At 48.0% G+C, this 14,186-nt stretch overlaps 1 protein-coding gene across 4 annotated transcripts in view; it reads right to left on the bottom strand.

The window, feature by feature from the left end:
* Window positions 1-9,329: 9,329 nt before the first annotated feature.
* The window catches only part of SPATA1 (spermatogenesis associated 1), a 35,492-nt gene continuing 30,635 nt past the window's right edge, over window positions 9,330-14,186 (bottom strand). For 3 of the 4 annotated variants that reach the window (XM_075936354.1, XM_025183183.2, XM_025183182.2), the window contains 3 exons: window positions 13,288-13,490; window positions 12,070-12,168; window positions 9,330-10,166 (listed from right to left, as the gene is read on the bottom strand). In XM_075936354.1, the coding sequence (XP_075792469.1) occupies window positions 10,062-10,166; window positions 12,070-12,168; window positions 13,288-13,490 (407 nt within the window). In that variant the 3' untranslated portion in view covers window positions 9,330-10,061. The remainder of the gene's footprint in view (window positions 10,167-12,069; window positions 12,169-13,287; window positions 13,491-14,186) is intronic. The other variant, XM_075936356.1, reaches the window with a different exon arrangement.

Below are 14,186 nucleotides of genomic sequence, written 5' to 3'. Positions count from 1 at the left end.
GCATAGTCTCTAGCTCGCAGCTACTTAATAAGCCTGACAGCAATTAACAGTTTAGGGTTCATAGCAAAGTCCAGGCTGCCAGCAGATATGCAGAGTCAATAAGCTCTATCCTATTGGGCAGGGCAGGGCAGGAAGTAAGGTTTAGCCTGAGCTTGTGGGGGCTCAGGCAGGCAGCAACCCATGCAGTTGCAGGGCTCAGTGAGGGGTGAGCACCCACGCAGTCTAGGGAGCTCCAGCAAGGGTTGAGCAACCAGTCTACGATGTCGGCAGGGGTGTTCATGGAATACAGGCCTCCTGACTTAGGGTGGGGAGTTTGCCACCCAGGGTTTGAGGTGGCAGGGGGACGCAGGACTGCCCAACTCAACTGCGTCCCAGCCCATGGCCCTAATAGTGGCAGAGTGTTCTGTCAGTGAGTCAGCGGGGAGCCAGCCACAACAGACTGACTTAGACACAGTTGACCCTGTAGCCAGTCAGTCGTCAGCTGTCCTTGGGCTATTTCCTACCTCCTTGGGGATTGATACCTCTGGTATCCACCAGTCCTTGGAGTATACAGTTAAGTGTCCCAGCAACTCCTCTACTGAGTCCATCTCCTCGGGGCGCAGAGTGCAGCCGGGCACAGGTTCTGCTGCTAGATGCTGCTGCAGAGCAGAGGCGTCTGTCTCCTCCACTGGTTCTGAACTGCAGGGCCTTCCTTTTATTTTTCCTACCCTGCTCTGGTATGTCCAGTGAGGAGGGTGGGGGTAGGGTAGCTTTTCCTACCAAGGGGAGTGTAGTCAGAGCTGTCCTGAGGGGGAGCGAGGCCCAGGGCAACCCTTTTTCTGCCTCAGGCCTTGCTTCCTGCCCCACCTTTTCCTGCCCCTATTCCTACCTTGCCCTACTCTATCCCTTCCCCCAACCCCACCCTTGCTCTAAATTCTCCAACTCCCATTGCACCCTTCCCTGAAGTCCCCTCCCCTAAGCAACATGACCCAGGGAATTACTGTAGCAGGAGTTGCCCATCCTGCTCCAAAAATCACCACAGTAGCAGGAGCTACAGGAAGTGGAGCTACCAGCAGCGCACTGCAGTCCACCACCATCTCCCACTTAGGTCACTGCTCTATTTCCCTGAGTCCATGTCGCTCTTCTTCCTGTTGCCATGGTGAAGTAGAGTGACCCGACTGGGAGATGGCAGAATGGAGTAGGCTGCTGCATTGCTTTGCTTCCCATGGCTCCCGCTGCTGCAATGAGTTTGGAGATGGATGGGGGCAGTCTGTGCTACTGTCCTGCACCAGGTCCCCAAGTAATCCCCCACTTGCCCTTGGCTAAGCTAAACTCAGTATTGGGGACCATACCATCTATAGGACGTTTGGGATCCCTGAAGCACGGAGCCTGGTATGGCTGCTCTGAACCGTCCTATGGTTCTCCCTTGCTCTCCGTCTGGAAGGAGGCCATTCTGCCTCACGAAAATAAGATTATAAAAATGAGGTATAATCCCAAATCTCCTGAGTGTATGGTTTGTATTTGTATATACTGCAATAAAAAGAAAGACGATTTTTCTGGTATTACTCATGTATGCTCTTAAATTGATATACTGTTATTTTGCAAATATTAATATAATCCTACTGAGTCTGTGAACACACTGAAATAATTAATAGAAGTCTGACATTCCCCCTCCTTAAACAGGTTTTTAGTTTAAATACCTCACATTGTCAAGTCAGACCCTGTCTATACTGTAACTTGCAACTGACATTACAATAGAACCACAGAGTTATGAACACCTTAGGAATGAAAGTTGTTTATAACACTGAAGTATTCATAATTCTGAACAAAATATTATGATTGTTCTTTCAAAACGACAACTGAACATTGAATTAACAGAGCTTTGAACCTTTATTATGCAGAAGAAAAATGTTGATTTTAATCATCTTAATTCAAATGAAACAAGCATACAGTTTCCTTATCATGTCACATCTTATTTTCAATTTTCTCTTTTTGTCATGTTTAACATGGCATGGTACTGTGGTTCCTTTTTCTTTTTTTGTCTTTGCTGCTCCTGATTGTGTACAGCCTGTTCCGAATGAGCAGCGTGGTTGACTTGTACGTAATGCTGAGGTTCTATTGTACTGTCTCTGTTAGTTGAAAAGAGTTTTACATAGTGTCAGTCATAAAAACCTTAAAAAACTGTTTTATAACTTAGCAAAGTATAAGTGGACAGTGAGGGCATACACAACTACTGTTGAACACAGTTTAGGTCAAATGGGTTTGTATGGACTGCGTCCTGAAGAATTGTTTTAGGAAAACCCTCAATGCACAGCATACTGCCAACGAAGTAAGCATCTGTAGAGTGCTGAAAACTAGGAAATAAAATGGAGTCGGAGTGTCCTTTAATGAATGTCCATTGTCAGCATCTAGCAAATAACTTCTGTAAATGCTAGACCAGTGTGTTTTTTTCTGTAGAAGAAATCATTACAGAATTGTATTGATGACTATTTAATAAAATCATTTTCCTCTTTTTTGTCTTAATATGTTGGTTAGATTATTGTAGTGTGAGGTCAAATTGAGAGACATGGTTATTTTGAAGCTTCAGAGGAGCAGCTGAGTTAACTGGAAAAACAATGAATAGTCTAGTAACTCCTTAAACAATAACTATGCATGTTTTGTTAGTCTTTAAGTTGCTACTAGACTATTCATTGTTTTTTACGGTTATTCAGGCATGGATATTCATTGAGGCTATGTCTACACAGCAGTGTTATTTCGGATAATATCAAATCCGCATCTACACAGAGAGCTGGAGGACTTCTTACGCCGACTCCTATAACCCTCATTTTATGAGGCATAAAGGAAGTCAGAGGAAGAGTACTCTACCTTGGATTTACTGCTGCATAGACAGCACCAAAAGTTGAAATAAGCTATTTCAAGGGCTATGGCTCAAGTTGTGTAGCTTAGTTCGGTTTTTGCTCTGCTGTGTAGAGGTACTCTTAGGCTATGTCTACACTACACTTTTTTTGGCAGAAAATACGCTAATGAGGGACTCATTAGGAAGCGTTGTGCTGTCGGTAGCATGTTTTCTTCTGATTCTTTTTGCGCAAAAAGAAGCAGCGTAGCCGCTTCCGTTTTATGCAAGATCCTTATGCCCCTCCAGGAGGCAAACACCCCTTGTGCAAAAAGAATCGGCAGAAAATATGCTAATCATAGGTGTGTGCAGCACATTTCATTAGGGTGTGCACCCAGGGAATTTTTTTTTAAAGGTGAACAGTTTACTGAATAATCAATCATAAAGGACATTATTTTTATTCATCAAACAACCTAAAGAAACTAAAACTTAAACTAAACTTAATTTTTTTTAAAGTAACAACTTAAAAAATACAAACTTAAGTATGGGACATTGTACTTAGTTTGTTTTTTACATGTGCAATTTGGCGCTTATTGCATAATACAGCAAGCCATACTTTAAGCGCGTATCATGCGATTAAATTAAAACGCAAAGCCACTTTTTTTTGGAGACATTAAGGGATTACCAGGTAGTCTTAAAAATATACACCGAACAACACACTTAATGTGCGGGGGGAGAGAGGGACCAGCTGGGAGGGGAGTGCGGATGGCTGGGAGGAGGGGGGGGGGGCTGGGAAGCAGAGCTGGTGGGGGGGAGTTGGGGGCTGACTGGGGGAGATTGGGAGAGGAGGGGAGAACTAGCTGCTGGAAGCAGGGCTGGCAGCGGGGCTGGCCGGGGAAGATTGGGAGGATAAGTAGGGGAGCACCGACTGGCTGGCCAGGAGGGGGCAGGGGAAGGAATCAGCCGGTGGGGCGCAGGACTGACCTGGGCAGTGCAGCTCCCAGGGCGCTCCCGCCCCCCCGCACGGTCCAGACAAAGCGTGAGTCAGTCCGGCTGCAGCTCCACCATGCGCTTGACCATGGGCTGGGCTGCCCCTCCGCCTCACACGCAACCGGGGCTCCCAGCGCCGATCGCGCCCCACCACCCAGCCCCCACCCCCCCCACCAGGCTTCGGGTGCCCAGTCGGAAAACCAGAAAATATCGGACATTGCACGTCTGGTATTTTCTGGATTTTTTTTACTGGACAGAGCCCCCAAAAAAACAGACTGGTAGAAAACCAGACACCTGGCAACCCTAAGACATTAGGGTGTGCCTGGGCATACCCCATATGCACGCCAGTGATGCTAATGCCAATACAACTCATGCTAATGAGTCCCTCATTAATTAGAATATTTTCTACTGAAAAAACTTAGTGTAGACAAAGCCTCAGCTAGTTGGCCTTTTGGGGTTGGCGATGATCACAAATTGTAGCCATTCACCCTTGGTGCTGCCTTAAAATCCTGTGAAACCGGCCTTCGCTGGAGGAATTTCAGCAATATAAGAGACTGGGGAATTTCTGTAGGGATGAGAAAGGACAGTGCCTCACTCTACTCCCCTCCCACTATTTTGTGCCATAGTCCCATGTAGTGCTGCTACTGGGGAAAAGGGACACTGCTGCAAAGCCATAATTAACCCTCCAGACCTTACACTTGTAAAAGGGCAATTAAGGCCCTTTGGTTTGTGGTCTCGCTCATCATCTGCTGCTGTATATATTTCCATTTGCGCTTATTAAAACGTTAAAAATGAAACACTTGAAGCTGATTAATGAATTAGAATTTTAAGTAAACTACTTATAAAGCTCAGTTTTCTGTATCACTTACTGCAGAGCATGGACCCCAGCAGCGCAGATTCCCAGTCCCCTGTGTTTATTTATTAAGTACTGTTAGGCTATGTCTAGACTGGCATGATTTTGCGGAAATACTTTTCATGGAAAAGTTTTTCCGTTAAAAGTATTTCCGCAAAAGCGCGTCTAGATTGGCATGGGTGCTTTAGCGCAAAATGTGGTTTTGTGCAAAAGCATCCATGGCTAGTCTAGACGTGCTTTTGCACAAGAAAGCCCCGATCGCCATTTTAGCCATCGGGGCTTTTTTGCGGAAAACAGTTCTTCCCTGTCTACACTGGCCCTCTTGCGCAAGAGGGCTTTTTCCTAAGCGGGAGCGTGAAAGTATTTGTGCAAGAAACACTTATTTTGTGCATTACAAAGTCAGTGCTCTTGCACAAATTCAAGCGGCCAGTGTAGACAGCTGGCAAGATTTTGCGCAAAAGCGGCTGCTTTTGTGCAAAATCTTACCAGTCTAGACGCACCCTTCCTGTTTTTCATGCTGTGTAAATGGAAAAGAAACAATCGCTTCCTTCTGGAGTTTGAAATTTAAATTGGTCCCAGACAATACAATTTAGGTTCATAAGATTCAGAGCCTTGAAGTGCAGTAGGGTTGTAGTTGTTTGGTTCATTTGTAGGGAAGGCCTTATTGGAAGGATTTAAAGGATTAGAGACAGGTTGGTTCACAAGATTAAGACTTTCTCCTTTGCAAGAACTTTCACATCCTCTTACTAATGTCCAATCTGTTTGTCACTTGCAATAAATAGTATATCCTTGTCAGTTTTGTAGCCACTTCACATTAATCTCTTGTATTTTATTGCGTTGCTTGAGCTAATATCATTTGGAATTGAGCGAAAGCAGGAGAGCATGGAAAAATTTAACATGGAGGCAGTACTACATCCTTTCCAGAGTTTTGAGACTACACTCTGGAACATACATGCCTGTTGCCTCCACTCTGAACTTGGTTAGTAAATATAATATGCTTTACATGTTCTGTACATGTTTACACGGTCATCTGAAGAAGTGGGCTGTGCCCACGACAGCTCATGATACCATCTAAGGGTATGTCTACACTACAGTGCTAATTCGAACTAACTTAGTTCGAATTAGTTAATTCGAACTAAGCTAATTCGAACTAGCGCATCTAGAACTAAAAATAGTTCGAATTAGCGTTTTGCTAATTCGAACTAGCGCGTCCACACTGATTGGACGCAGGGGGGCATTTAAGGGCAGCTGAAACCGGTTCTGGCAGGGCATCAGGTCAGTAGTTGCTTTGAGGCTCGAGCTTAAAGGGACCCCCCTGGACAGCCAGTTCTCAGCTTTTCCTGCTTGCTTGCCAACCTCGCCAAGGGACAGCAAAGCGTCGGTCTCTGTGCCCGTCTGTGTCGGTGCTTCCCTTCGGGGGGGGGGGGGGCGCCACAGGTTGCAACATGGAGCCACAGCTCGCCCTGCACCTTCTGGTGCACTTTGTGGACTTGCTGCTGCAAGCCTGCCAGCAATGGCTCGAGGCTGCCTGGCACCACCTGGTGAACGTCAGCCCCCTGCCTCTCCGCCTGGCCGCCCTGGTGTCTGGACACCAGCACCGACTGGTGGGACCGCATCGTCCTGGAGCACTGGGAGGACCGACAGTGGACCCAGAACTTCAGGATGAGGAGGGACACCTTCCTGGAGCTCTGCGAGTGGCTCGCCCCTGCCCTGCAAAGAAGGGACACTCGCATAAGACCCGCCATCCCCCTCCAGAAGCGGGTGGCCATCGCCCTCTGGAAGCTCTCCACGCCGGACAGCTACCGATCCGTCGGGAACCAGTTCGGCGTGGGGAGATCCACCATCGGAGCGGTGCTCATGCAGGTACGGCACTCGTCGGCCACCGAGCCGAGGGGGAGAGGGGCTGCGAGGAGGGGATGGGCCGCCCCAGGGACAAAGGGGGGGCAGGAGGAGGCGAAAGCGCCCCGCACCGGAGGGGTCGGGCTGTCCCAGCCGTACTACACGCCGCCAGGGGGGTTGCTTCCGGGAGTGGGGCGCGGAGCACTGCCAAGGCACGCACGCTCCCAGCCACCCGGGCGCCCCACTGATTGGCGCTTTGCTGTGTCTCTCTCCGCAGGTGGTCAAGGTCATCAACCAGGTGCTGCTCCGCAGGGTGGTCCGCCTCGCCGACCCGGACGCTGTCATCCGGGGATTCGGCGCCCTCGGCTTCCCCAACTGCGGGGGGGCCATCGACGGGATGCACATCCCCATCCGTGCCCCGGAACACCAAGCGTCCCGGTACGTCAACAGAAAGGGGTACTTCTCCATGATCCTGCAGGCCGTGTGTGACCACCGGGGACAGTTCACGGACATTAATGTGGGCTGGTCCGGCAAAGCACACGACGCACGGGTGTACCGCAACTCCTCCGTGTGCCAGCGGCTGCAGGACAGGACCTTCTTCCCCGACCGCCACATCAGGGTTGGGGACGTGGACATGCCCGTGTGCCTGGTGGGGGATGCCGCCTACCCACTGCAGCCCTGGCTCATGAAGCCCTACACGGGGCACCTCAATCCCTCCCGCCAGGCCTTCAATGCCAGGCTGACCAGGGCCCGCATCGTGGTGGAGGGGGCCTTCGGGCAACTGAAAGCCCGCTTTCGATGCCTCCTCACCCGTCTGGACCTGGCCGAGCACAACATCCCTCCCGTGGTGGCGGCATGTTGTGTGCTCCACAATTTGTGTGAGCGAAAGGGGGAGGCTTTCCTGCCAGCCTGGATGGCTGAGGCTGACCACATGGCTGGCCACTACGGTCAGCCCGGCACCGCCGCCATCCGGGAAGCCCAGCGGGGGGCCGTTCGGATCCGGGAAGCCCTGCGGGAGAGCTTCCAGGTGGAGGAGGAGGAGGACTGACCTCTCCCTGCATGCCCCACTGGGGCCTTCTTCCACCCTACCCCCCTTCCCCTTTCCCCTCCCTATCTACTGTAAAATAAAGACACCTGTTTTTGAAACAAAAACGTCTGTTTATTTAACATAACTGCGTGCGGGAAGGGAGGAATGAGGGTGAGAGAGGGGAGGGGGAAACCTGGGATGAGGGAGCTGGAAGGGAAGTGGAGGGAAGGGAGGAAGGGAAAGGGAAGCTCAGGGGTGGGAGTCCGGCTGTCTCGCCACACTGCGGGTCCGGGGGCGTCGGTGGGAAATGGTTGTGGAGGGGGGGGCAGGAGGGACAGGGGGTGTGAAGGAAGCAGGAGCGGAAGCAGGAGCGGGAGCAGGGGAGCAGGGGGAGCAAGACGGGGAGCAGGGGGAGCAAGAGAGGGAGCAGGGGGAGGAGGAAATGGGAAGCGATCCAGCAGGCTCTGGAGGTGGCCTCGCAGGGCACGGCCCTGCTCCTCCAGGGCCTCCAGACTCCTCCGGCGCAGCCTCAGGTCCCCCTGGACCCAGTGGTCCTGGAGACAGAGCTGTCGATCCAGGAACTGGAGGTGCCGCCTCTGGTACGCCTCCTGGTTCCTGGCTGTCCTGCTTGCCCGGGTGCGGGCGGCTGCTGCAGGCAGGGTGGTGTGCCCTGCAGTCCCAGGTGCTGCGGCTGTGGTGCAAGAAGACCAGCGGTCAATTACCCAGGGGCCCAGGTGTGTGAAACCCAGCTCCCCTGTGCAAGGCCAGGGCCCCTGCAGGATCCCCAGCTGCTGCTCCTTGGTGGACAAGGCCCAGGCGCACGGTCCCGGGGCTCCCTCTCGCCCCAGCCTCCCGTACACATAAGGGGAACACGAGGGTACTCACAGGTGGACGCCTCCCCGGCCTCAGATGACGCAGGCGAGCGGCTCTGTGGGGTGCCTCGGGGGTCCCGGGTCCTGGGCAGGCTGGCGACAGGCTCCTGGCTCTCAGAGCCCTCTTCCTCCTCCTCTGTCTCCAGGAGCGGTCCCTCTGCCCCGGGGTCAATCACGTCCCGGGGGGCAGGGATGGCATAAGCCCCCAGGAGGCGGTCCAGGGCGTGGAAGTGGGGGCAGGCTTCCGGGTCGGCCCCTGGCAGGCAGGCCCGGGAGTAGGACTGCTGCAAGTCATTAATTTTGCAGCGGACCTGCTCCCGGCTGCGCTGGTGGCCCCTGGCGGCCAGGCTGGCAGCCATGCGGCCGTAGACGGCCGCGTTCCGGTGGCTAGTGCGGAGATCGTGGACATTGGAGGCTTCCCCCCAAACCTCGATGAGGTCCACGATCTCCGCACTTGACCAGGCAGGCGCCCGCCTTTTGCGCCCCCGGGCAGGCTCCTGGGAGCCGCCAGGCTGGTCCTGGGGAGCAGTGGAGGGCTGGGAGCCCTCAGATGGCTGGCTCATGGTGTGGCAGGTGCAGGCTGTGCAGGCACGGGTGCTGGCAGCCTTGCAACTGGCACAAAGTGTGTAGCCAGCCCGTGGCCCTTTAAGGGCTCCGGGGCCGGGAGGGGGGCAATAGAGTTTCCCTGGTGTTGGCCAGAGTGGCCACCAGGGAAACCTGGGAAGCCTTAGCCTCCCACTAGTTCGAATTAAGGGTCTACACAGCCCTTAATTCGAACTAGCTAGTTCGAACTAGGCTTAATCCTCGTAAAATGAGGTTTACCTAGTTCGAACTAAGCGCTCTGTTAGTTCGAATTAAGTTCGAACTAACGGAGCGCTAGTGTAGCGCCTAGGACCGTTAGTTCGAACTAACTTTGTAGTGTAGACATACCCTAAATGTTTTGTTAGTGCTACCAGACTATTTGTTGTTTTTTTAAGTTTATAATGGTCTTTCATGTAAATCAGACTTTGATTATATTTACAACCTCATGACTAGGACAGAAGCACTTAACTGTTGATGCATCTACGCTTAAGAGAAGGAAAGTAACTATAAAAGAGGAAGCAAATTTACAATTTCGGGTATTTTTCTTATTTTGTGTAATGGTAGACTAATTGATATGATAACTTAGAAATAGGTATATTTACAGTGTTTGGATTTGAAAGCACAATGAACTAGATATCTGAAACCAGATTTTTGCTGCCCTAGTTCTGTAAAAATTGCTGCTTTATTTATGGGTTAAACTAAGCAATATGTGCCTCAATAAACCTCCCAAAACACTTTTATTTACAATTATGGGTTGAATTCAAATTATAATTGCATATTGATCTTCAATATATAAAACTGTCATTATGGTAATTCACTATTTGAAATATAATGTGATTTCTTTGATTAGCTGTTTGTTAGTCAAAAATAACCACACTAATAGGTTAAATTGCATGCCTTATAAGTGTAATTGAATTAGTTACAATAAGAAAATTGAGATTTTAGGGCATTTAAAATGAAGAAATACAGTTCTCATATAGTACATGTTGAAAAGACTGTTGACTAGGAACATACAAACAAATACAGTGAAGTGACATGTTGAGCTTCTAAACAATATATTATGGAATCACAAGTTATGTTATCCTTCTAAAATGTTGGTGTTTCTGACTGGAGTATTAAAGATGACTGAATTTTCTTCTGGGCCAGCTCTGCTCTCAATGCTCGTAAATCAGAGGTTGCCTGCTTTCTCATCTGCAAAAGAACTAGTGATTATTTAAAGAAGATTATGAAGTTGAAGATTTATTATAGTTAACTTTTACGTGGGTCAGATGGATATAAATGTGCCTTTCATCTTTAAGGCCCTTTGATTCGAAATGGTTTTAACCCTGCTTTTCTGCATGTTTCCTTTGCTGTGTCATCATTAAAAGTAAAATGCTAAAATCCTTACTCCAATCAACATCAGTAGGAGTTTCCCTTGTTAAGGAATGACTACAAATTGACTATGAATCTCAGACTTGCTTTGCATAACTGACTAGTTCTCTTCTAGAAATACATTTTGCTAGTCTTTTGAGTTTTGCTAACAATGCACAGAAGTATCTCTCACACTGTAGATGATGAGGCAAAGGGCCAAATTCTTATTTTAGTTGCAACAGTATAATCCACATTGATTTCAGTGTTATATTCTGAATTCACTTTGCTGTAACTAAAATTAAAATCTGGTTCCAAGCAGGGATGTAAGCGATTATTGGACTATCCAATGCTTATTGGATAGTCAACTAGTGACTTGAAAGAGGGACTAGTGACTCAGAAAGAGGCAGTGGGGAGGGGGAAGGGGAGCAGAAGCAGAATGTTGTTTGCTGCTCCCTGTCAAAAAGGGAAACTGGCAGCATCTATAACCGGATGCTAGAAGTCTAGTTTCCTGTAGTAACTGGCTGCTCCATCCTGGGTGGTGGGAAGAGCAGCAGCTGCTGGAGCCTGCAACTCTGCTCCCCCCTCTCTCCAGCCCAGCATGACACAGAGAACAGGCTGGCTTCCAGATCTAGCTCCAATAGGAATACCTGTGCTCTGTGTGTGTGTGTGTGTGTGGAGGGGAGTAACTCGTCTGCCCCTCCGTGCCCCGCTGTGTCCTGATGTCCCTGGCCCCTTACTCAAGAGGCAGACTTCCCCACAATGCTATACCTCAGTTTCCCCACCCCAGCCATTCACTCCAGGAACTGACCCTACTTCCTATGTCCCAATTACCCCATCATGACCCCTCGCTCTGTGGTTTCCCTGGCCTGGTATGCTCTAGTTTCCCAGCCTCTCATCCCAGGGATCAACCCTTACATCCTGCTGTGCCCTGATTTTCCCAGACCTTTGTTTGATGAGCTGATATCCTCTAGACCAGTGTTTCTTAAACTTTTTAAGACTGAGGAACACCAAACAATATTTTTTTTTATGAGAAACACCAAGGATTTTTTTTTTAGAAAAAAAAAAGGTTGCCTGTCCCTTTAAGGGTGGCCATTTTGAATTCTGTTGTTCTCCACGGCACACCAGCGGGACACAGTTTAAGAAATACTGCTCTAGACTGCTCCTTTCTTTGCTGTGCTTCCCAATCACCAAGGGGCCCGGCTCCGCACAGCAACAGCACTTCACCTCTCCGCAATCCCCATGGCGGCGGCAGCGGGGTGGGAAGAGGGAAAGCTTGGGACTTGGTAATGGAAAGGTGCCCTCCAAAATCCCAGGCCAGACTGCACAATTGCTACAGTTGGGACTGGCCTGCGGGCTGGAAGTTTGAGACCGCAATGAGGCTTTGTTGCTTTACCTTAGCCACAAAAAGCTCAACACTTTTCATCAAGGTGGTTTTATTTTTGCTGGTAAAACAGCAGAGTTTTGTTGACAAAAGTAGCATTGTAGTGTTTTCTCCTCCACTGTTTTGTTGGCAAAAGTTGCCTTTAGGTATAATTTATAATGTAGACTAGACCTTAGTTTATGAAGTTCATGGAAAATGTAAAAGTCAGGTTTGTAATTTTGCTCAAGTGAAAGCCACAACTAACACAATCTCTTTTCAAATACTGTTTTAAAATTCTCAAATATTTGTTGGCTCTAGATTATTAGAAGAAAAAAATGTGCAGGCTGTTTAATTTGCAGGCTGGTTAGAATAAATGCAAATTACCTTAATTTCTATTATGAGTTTCATTTTTGTATTATCCAGCTTTTGCTTCAGTTGATCAATTTCATGCTGCACTGTTGTAACCTGGATGATCGTGGTGTTCTATGGGGAAGAAATCAAAAGCTTTTATGAAGCTCAGCTATATGTTTTTCTTATCATTGTAGTTATTAACCACAGCTTTTCTCCCATAGGACAGTAATCCTATCAACTCTTCTAAGCTTCCTACAGTTTGACTTCCCATCCCCTAACAGCCCACTCCCCCATCAAATGTCCTGTTTTGTAGCAGTCTTCTCTCCAACGAAGGACAGGTCCCTGCATCAGCTAGGCCCTGCCAGTCTTCAGATGACCAGGGTGCACTCACTATTTTCCCAATCCCATTACTCATTCTTCTGCCATTGGTCTTCACAACTGCACTCTGTCTATGGCTTCATGAGTGTCTCATTCTCATCCATATAATACCATTACCATGTGTCAGTCAGGAAGACACACATTCATGGAAAGTACAGATTAAACAGAGCATTTCACCTCTAGAATGGCAGCGTCATATTTCAAACAATAAAAAGCTTAGTTATAATGACAATACGTGTTTTCAAAAGAAGGGGCCAGATCCTTAACTGCTGGTCATCAGCAGAACATCCTTGAAGTCAATGAAGCTGAAAAGGACACGTGTGCTAGTATTTTCCTGATGCTTCAGGCCTTTGAAAACTTCTTTATATCCCTGTGTCAATATCTCTGCATTACATCCATGGCATGTAATGCAGATATTGACACGGATACTAACATTACAAATTCCCTACTTCTTCAACCCAGTAGGAAGTGTCCAATCTTTCTGCATGAATTTAAAGGGTATTTGTGCCTATTGCTGTGCTGTACACAAAGACATTTGAAACATCTTTACACTAGCAAACAAAGTGTGATATGTATAATTCATTCATGAAAAATCTCTGTTATATTAAAAATACTAGTTTATGCAAAACTAAACTAAATTTTTCCCAATGAAGGAAATGACTCCAACAGCCCCTTGCTACACTCTTTCTTTGTCATAGGGAAAGGCTCAAGTGGTGGAAGCTGCTGAAGGTTTCCTCCTTTGCCACAGCCATTTGTTGATATGCACATACTTTCATGTAAAATGAGGTATGCAATGTCTATGAAACACTGGGCAGATTAAGTAATTTGTAGCACAAGAGAAAGGAATTGACAAATATGAACAAATGATATTACCTTGGTGTTTGCAATGTGAGTTAAATTGTTTGGTCGTTTCCTGACATCTCTGGCTTCCAGCTTCAACAGTAGCTGTTGGTAGTAAAGCTCTAAATCTTGTCGCAGTTTATTTAAAATATCCTCTAATGAAGCTGTAGCTTTCTTAGTTTCAAAGTATTTCTTTTTCCATGCATCACGAGCTATACAGGACAAACGCAGCACTGCTGTTCTTGATCAGGTTAATATACAGTACATTAACCAAATAATATTTATAATAATAATTATAATAATAATAATAATGAATAACAATAATTAATAATAAATAATTAACAGCACACAGTACTTGCATAATGTACTTCAATTTCAAAGCAGTGTACACAGGTCTGAACAATTTAGCATTGTTTTTTAAAATCAATGACTCCCCAGTCTCTCTGTTATTGAGGCAGGGGGGATAAAAGTGTTGTTACCCTGATTATGCGAATCAAGGACAATGGAAACTAATTATTACACTACTTAAACAGTTGGGTAGGGGTAAGCTCTACCCTGACATCTGGTGGTGAACTGTGGCGAGTGGTGCAAAGAGACTTCAGGGGCTGATCCTAATTTGCATAGACACACCCACCCTGTCTAGTTTGTGCTCACAGCAGCCCAAATGGTCACTTTGGTCACTGGGGATCCCACAGTGGACAAAGTGACCATTTAGGCTGCTGTAAGCACATACTAGACAGGGTGGGTGACCCTAAACTCCATGGCAGAAGTATTTAGGTCCATTTCTGACACCCCTGTGCCACTGGTGGGACCCGTGTGAGGACACACACAGGTTATTGGAAAGTGGAGACATACAGGGGGAAGATGTCCAGGGCACCCTGGACCCTCCACTGTTAGAACTAGAAATGCAGGGGCCTATGCCAATAGCCGAG

Source organism: Pelodiscus sinensis, chromosome 9 (genome assembly GCF_049634645.1).
Source record: "Pelodiscus sinensis isolate JC-2024 chromosome 9, ASM4963464v1, whole genome shotgun sequence".
In the NCBI taxonomy this organism is placed as follows: domain Eukaryota; kingdom Metazoa; phylum Chordata; order Testudines; family Trionychidae; genus Pelodiscus; species Pelodiscus sinensis.
Note: the sequence above shows the minus strand (reverse complement) of the source record. Positions and strands in the feature narration are given on the sequence as shown.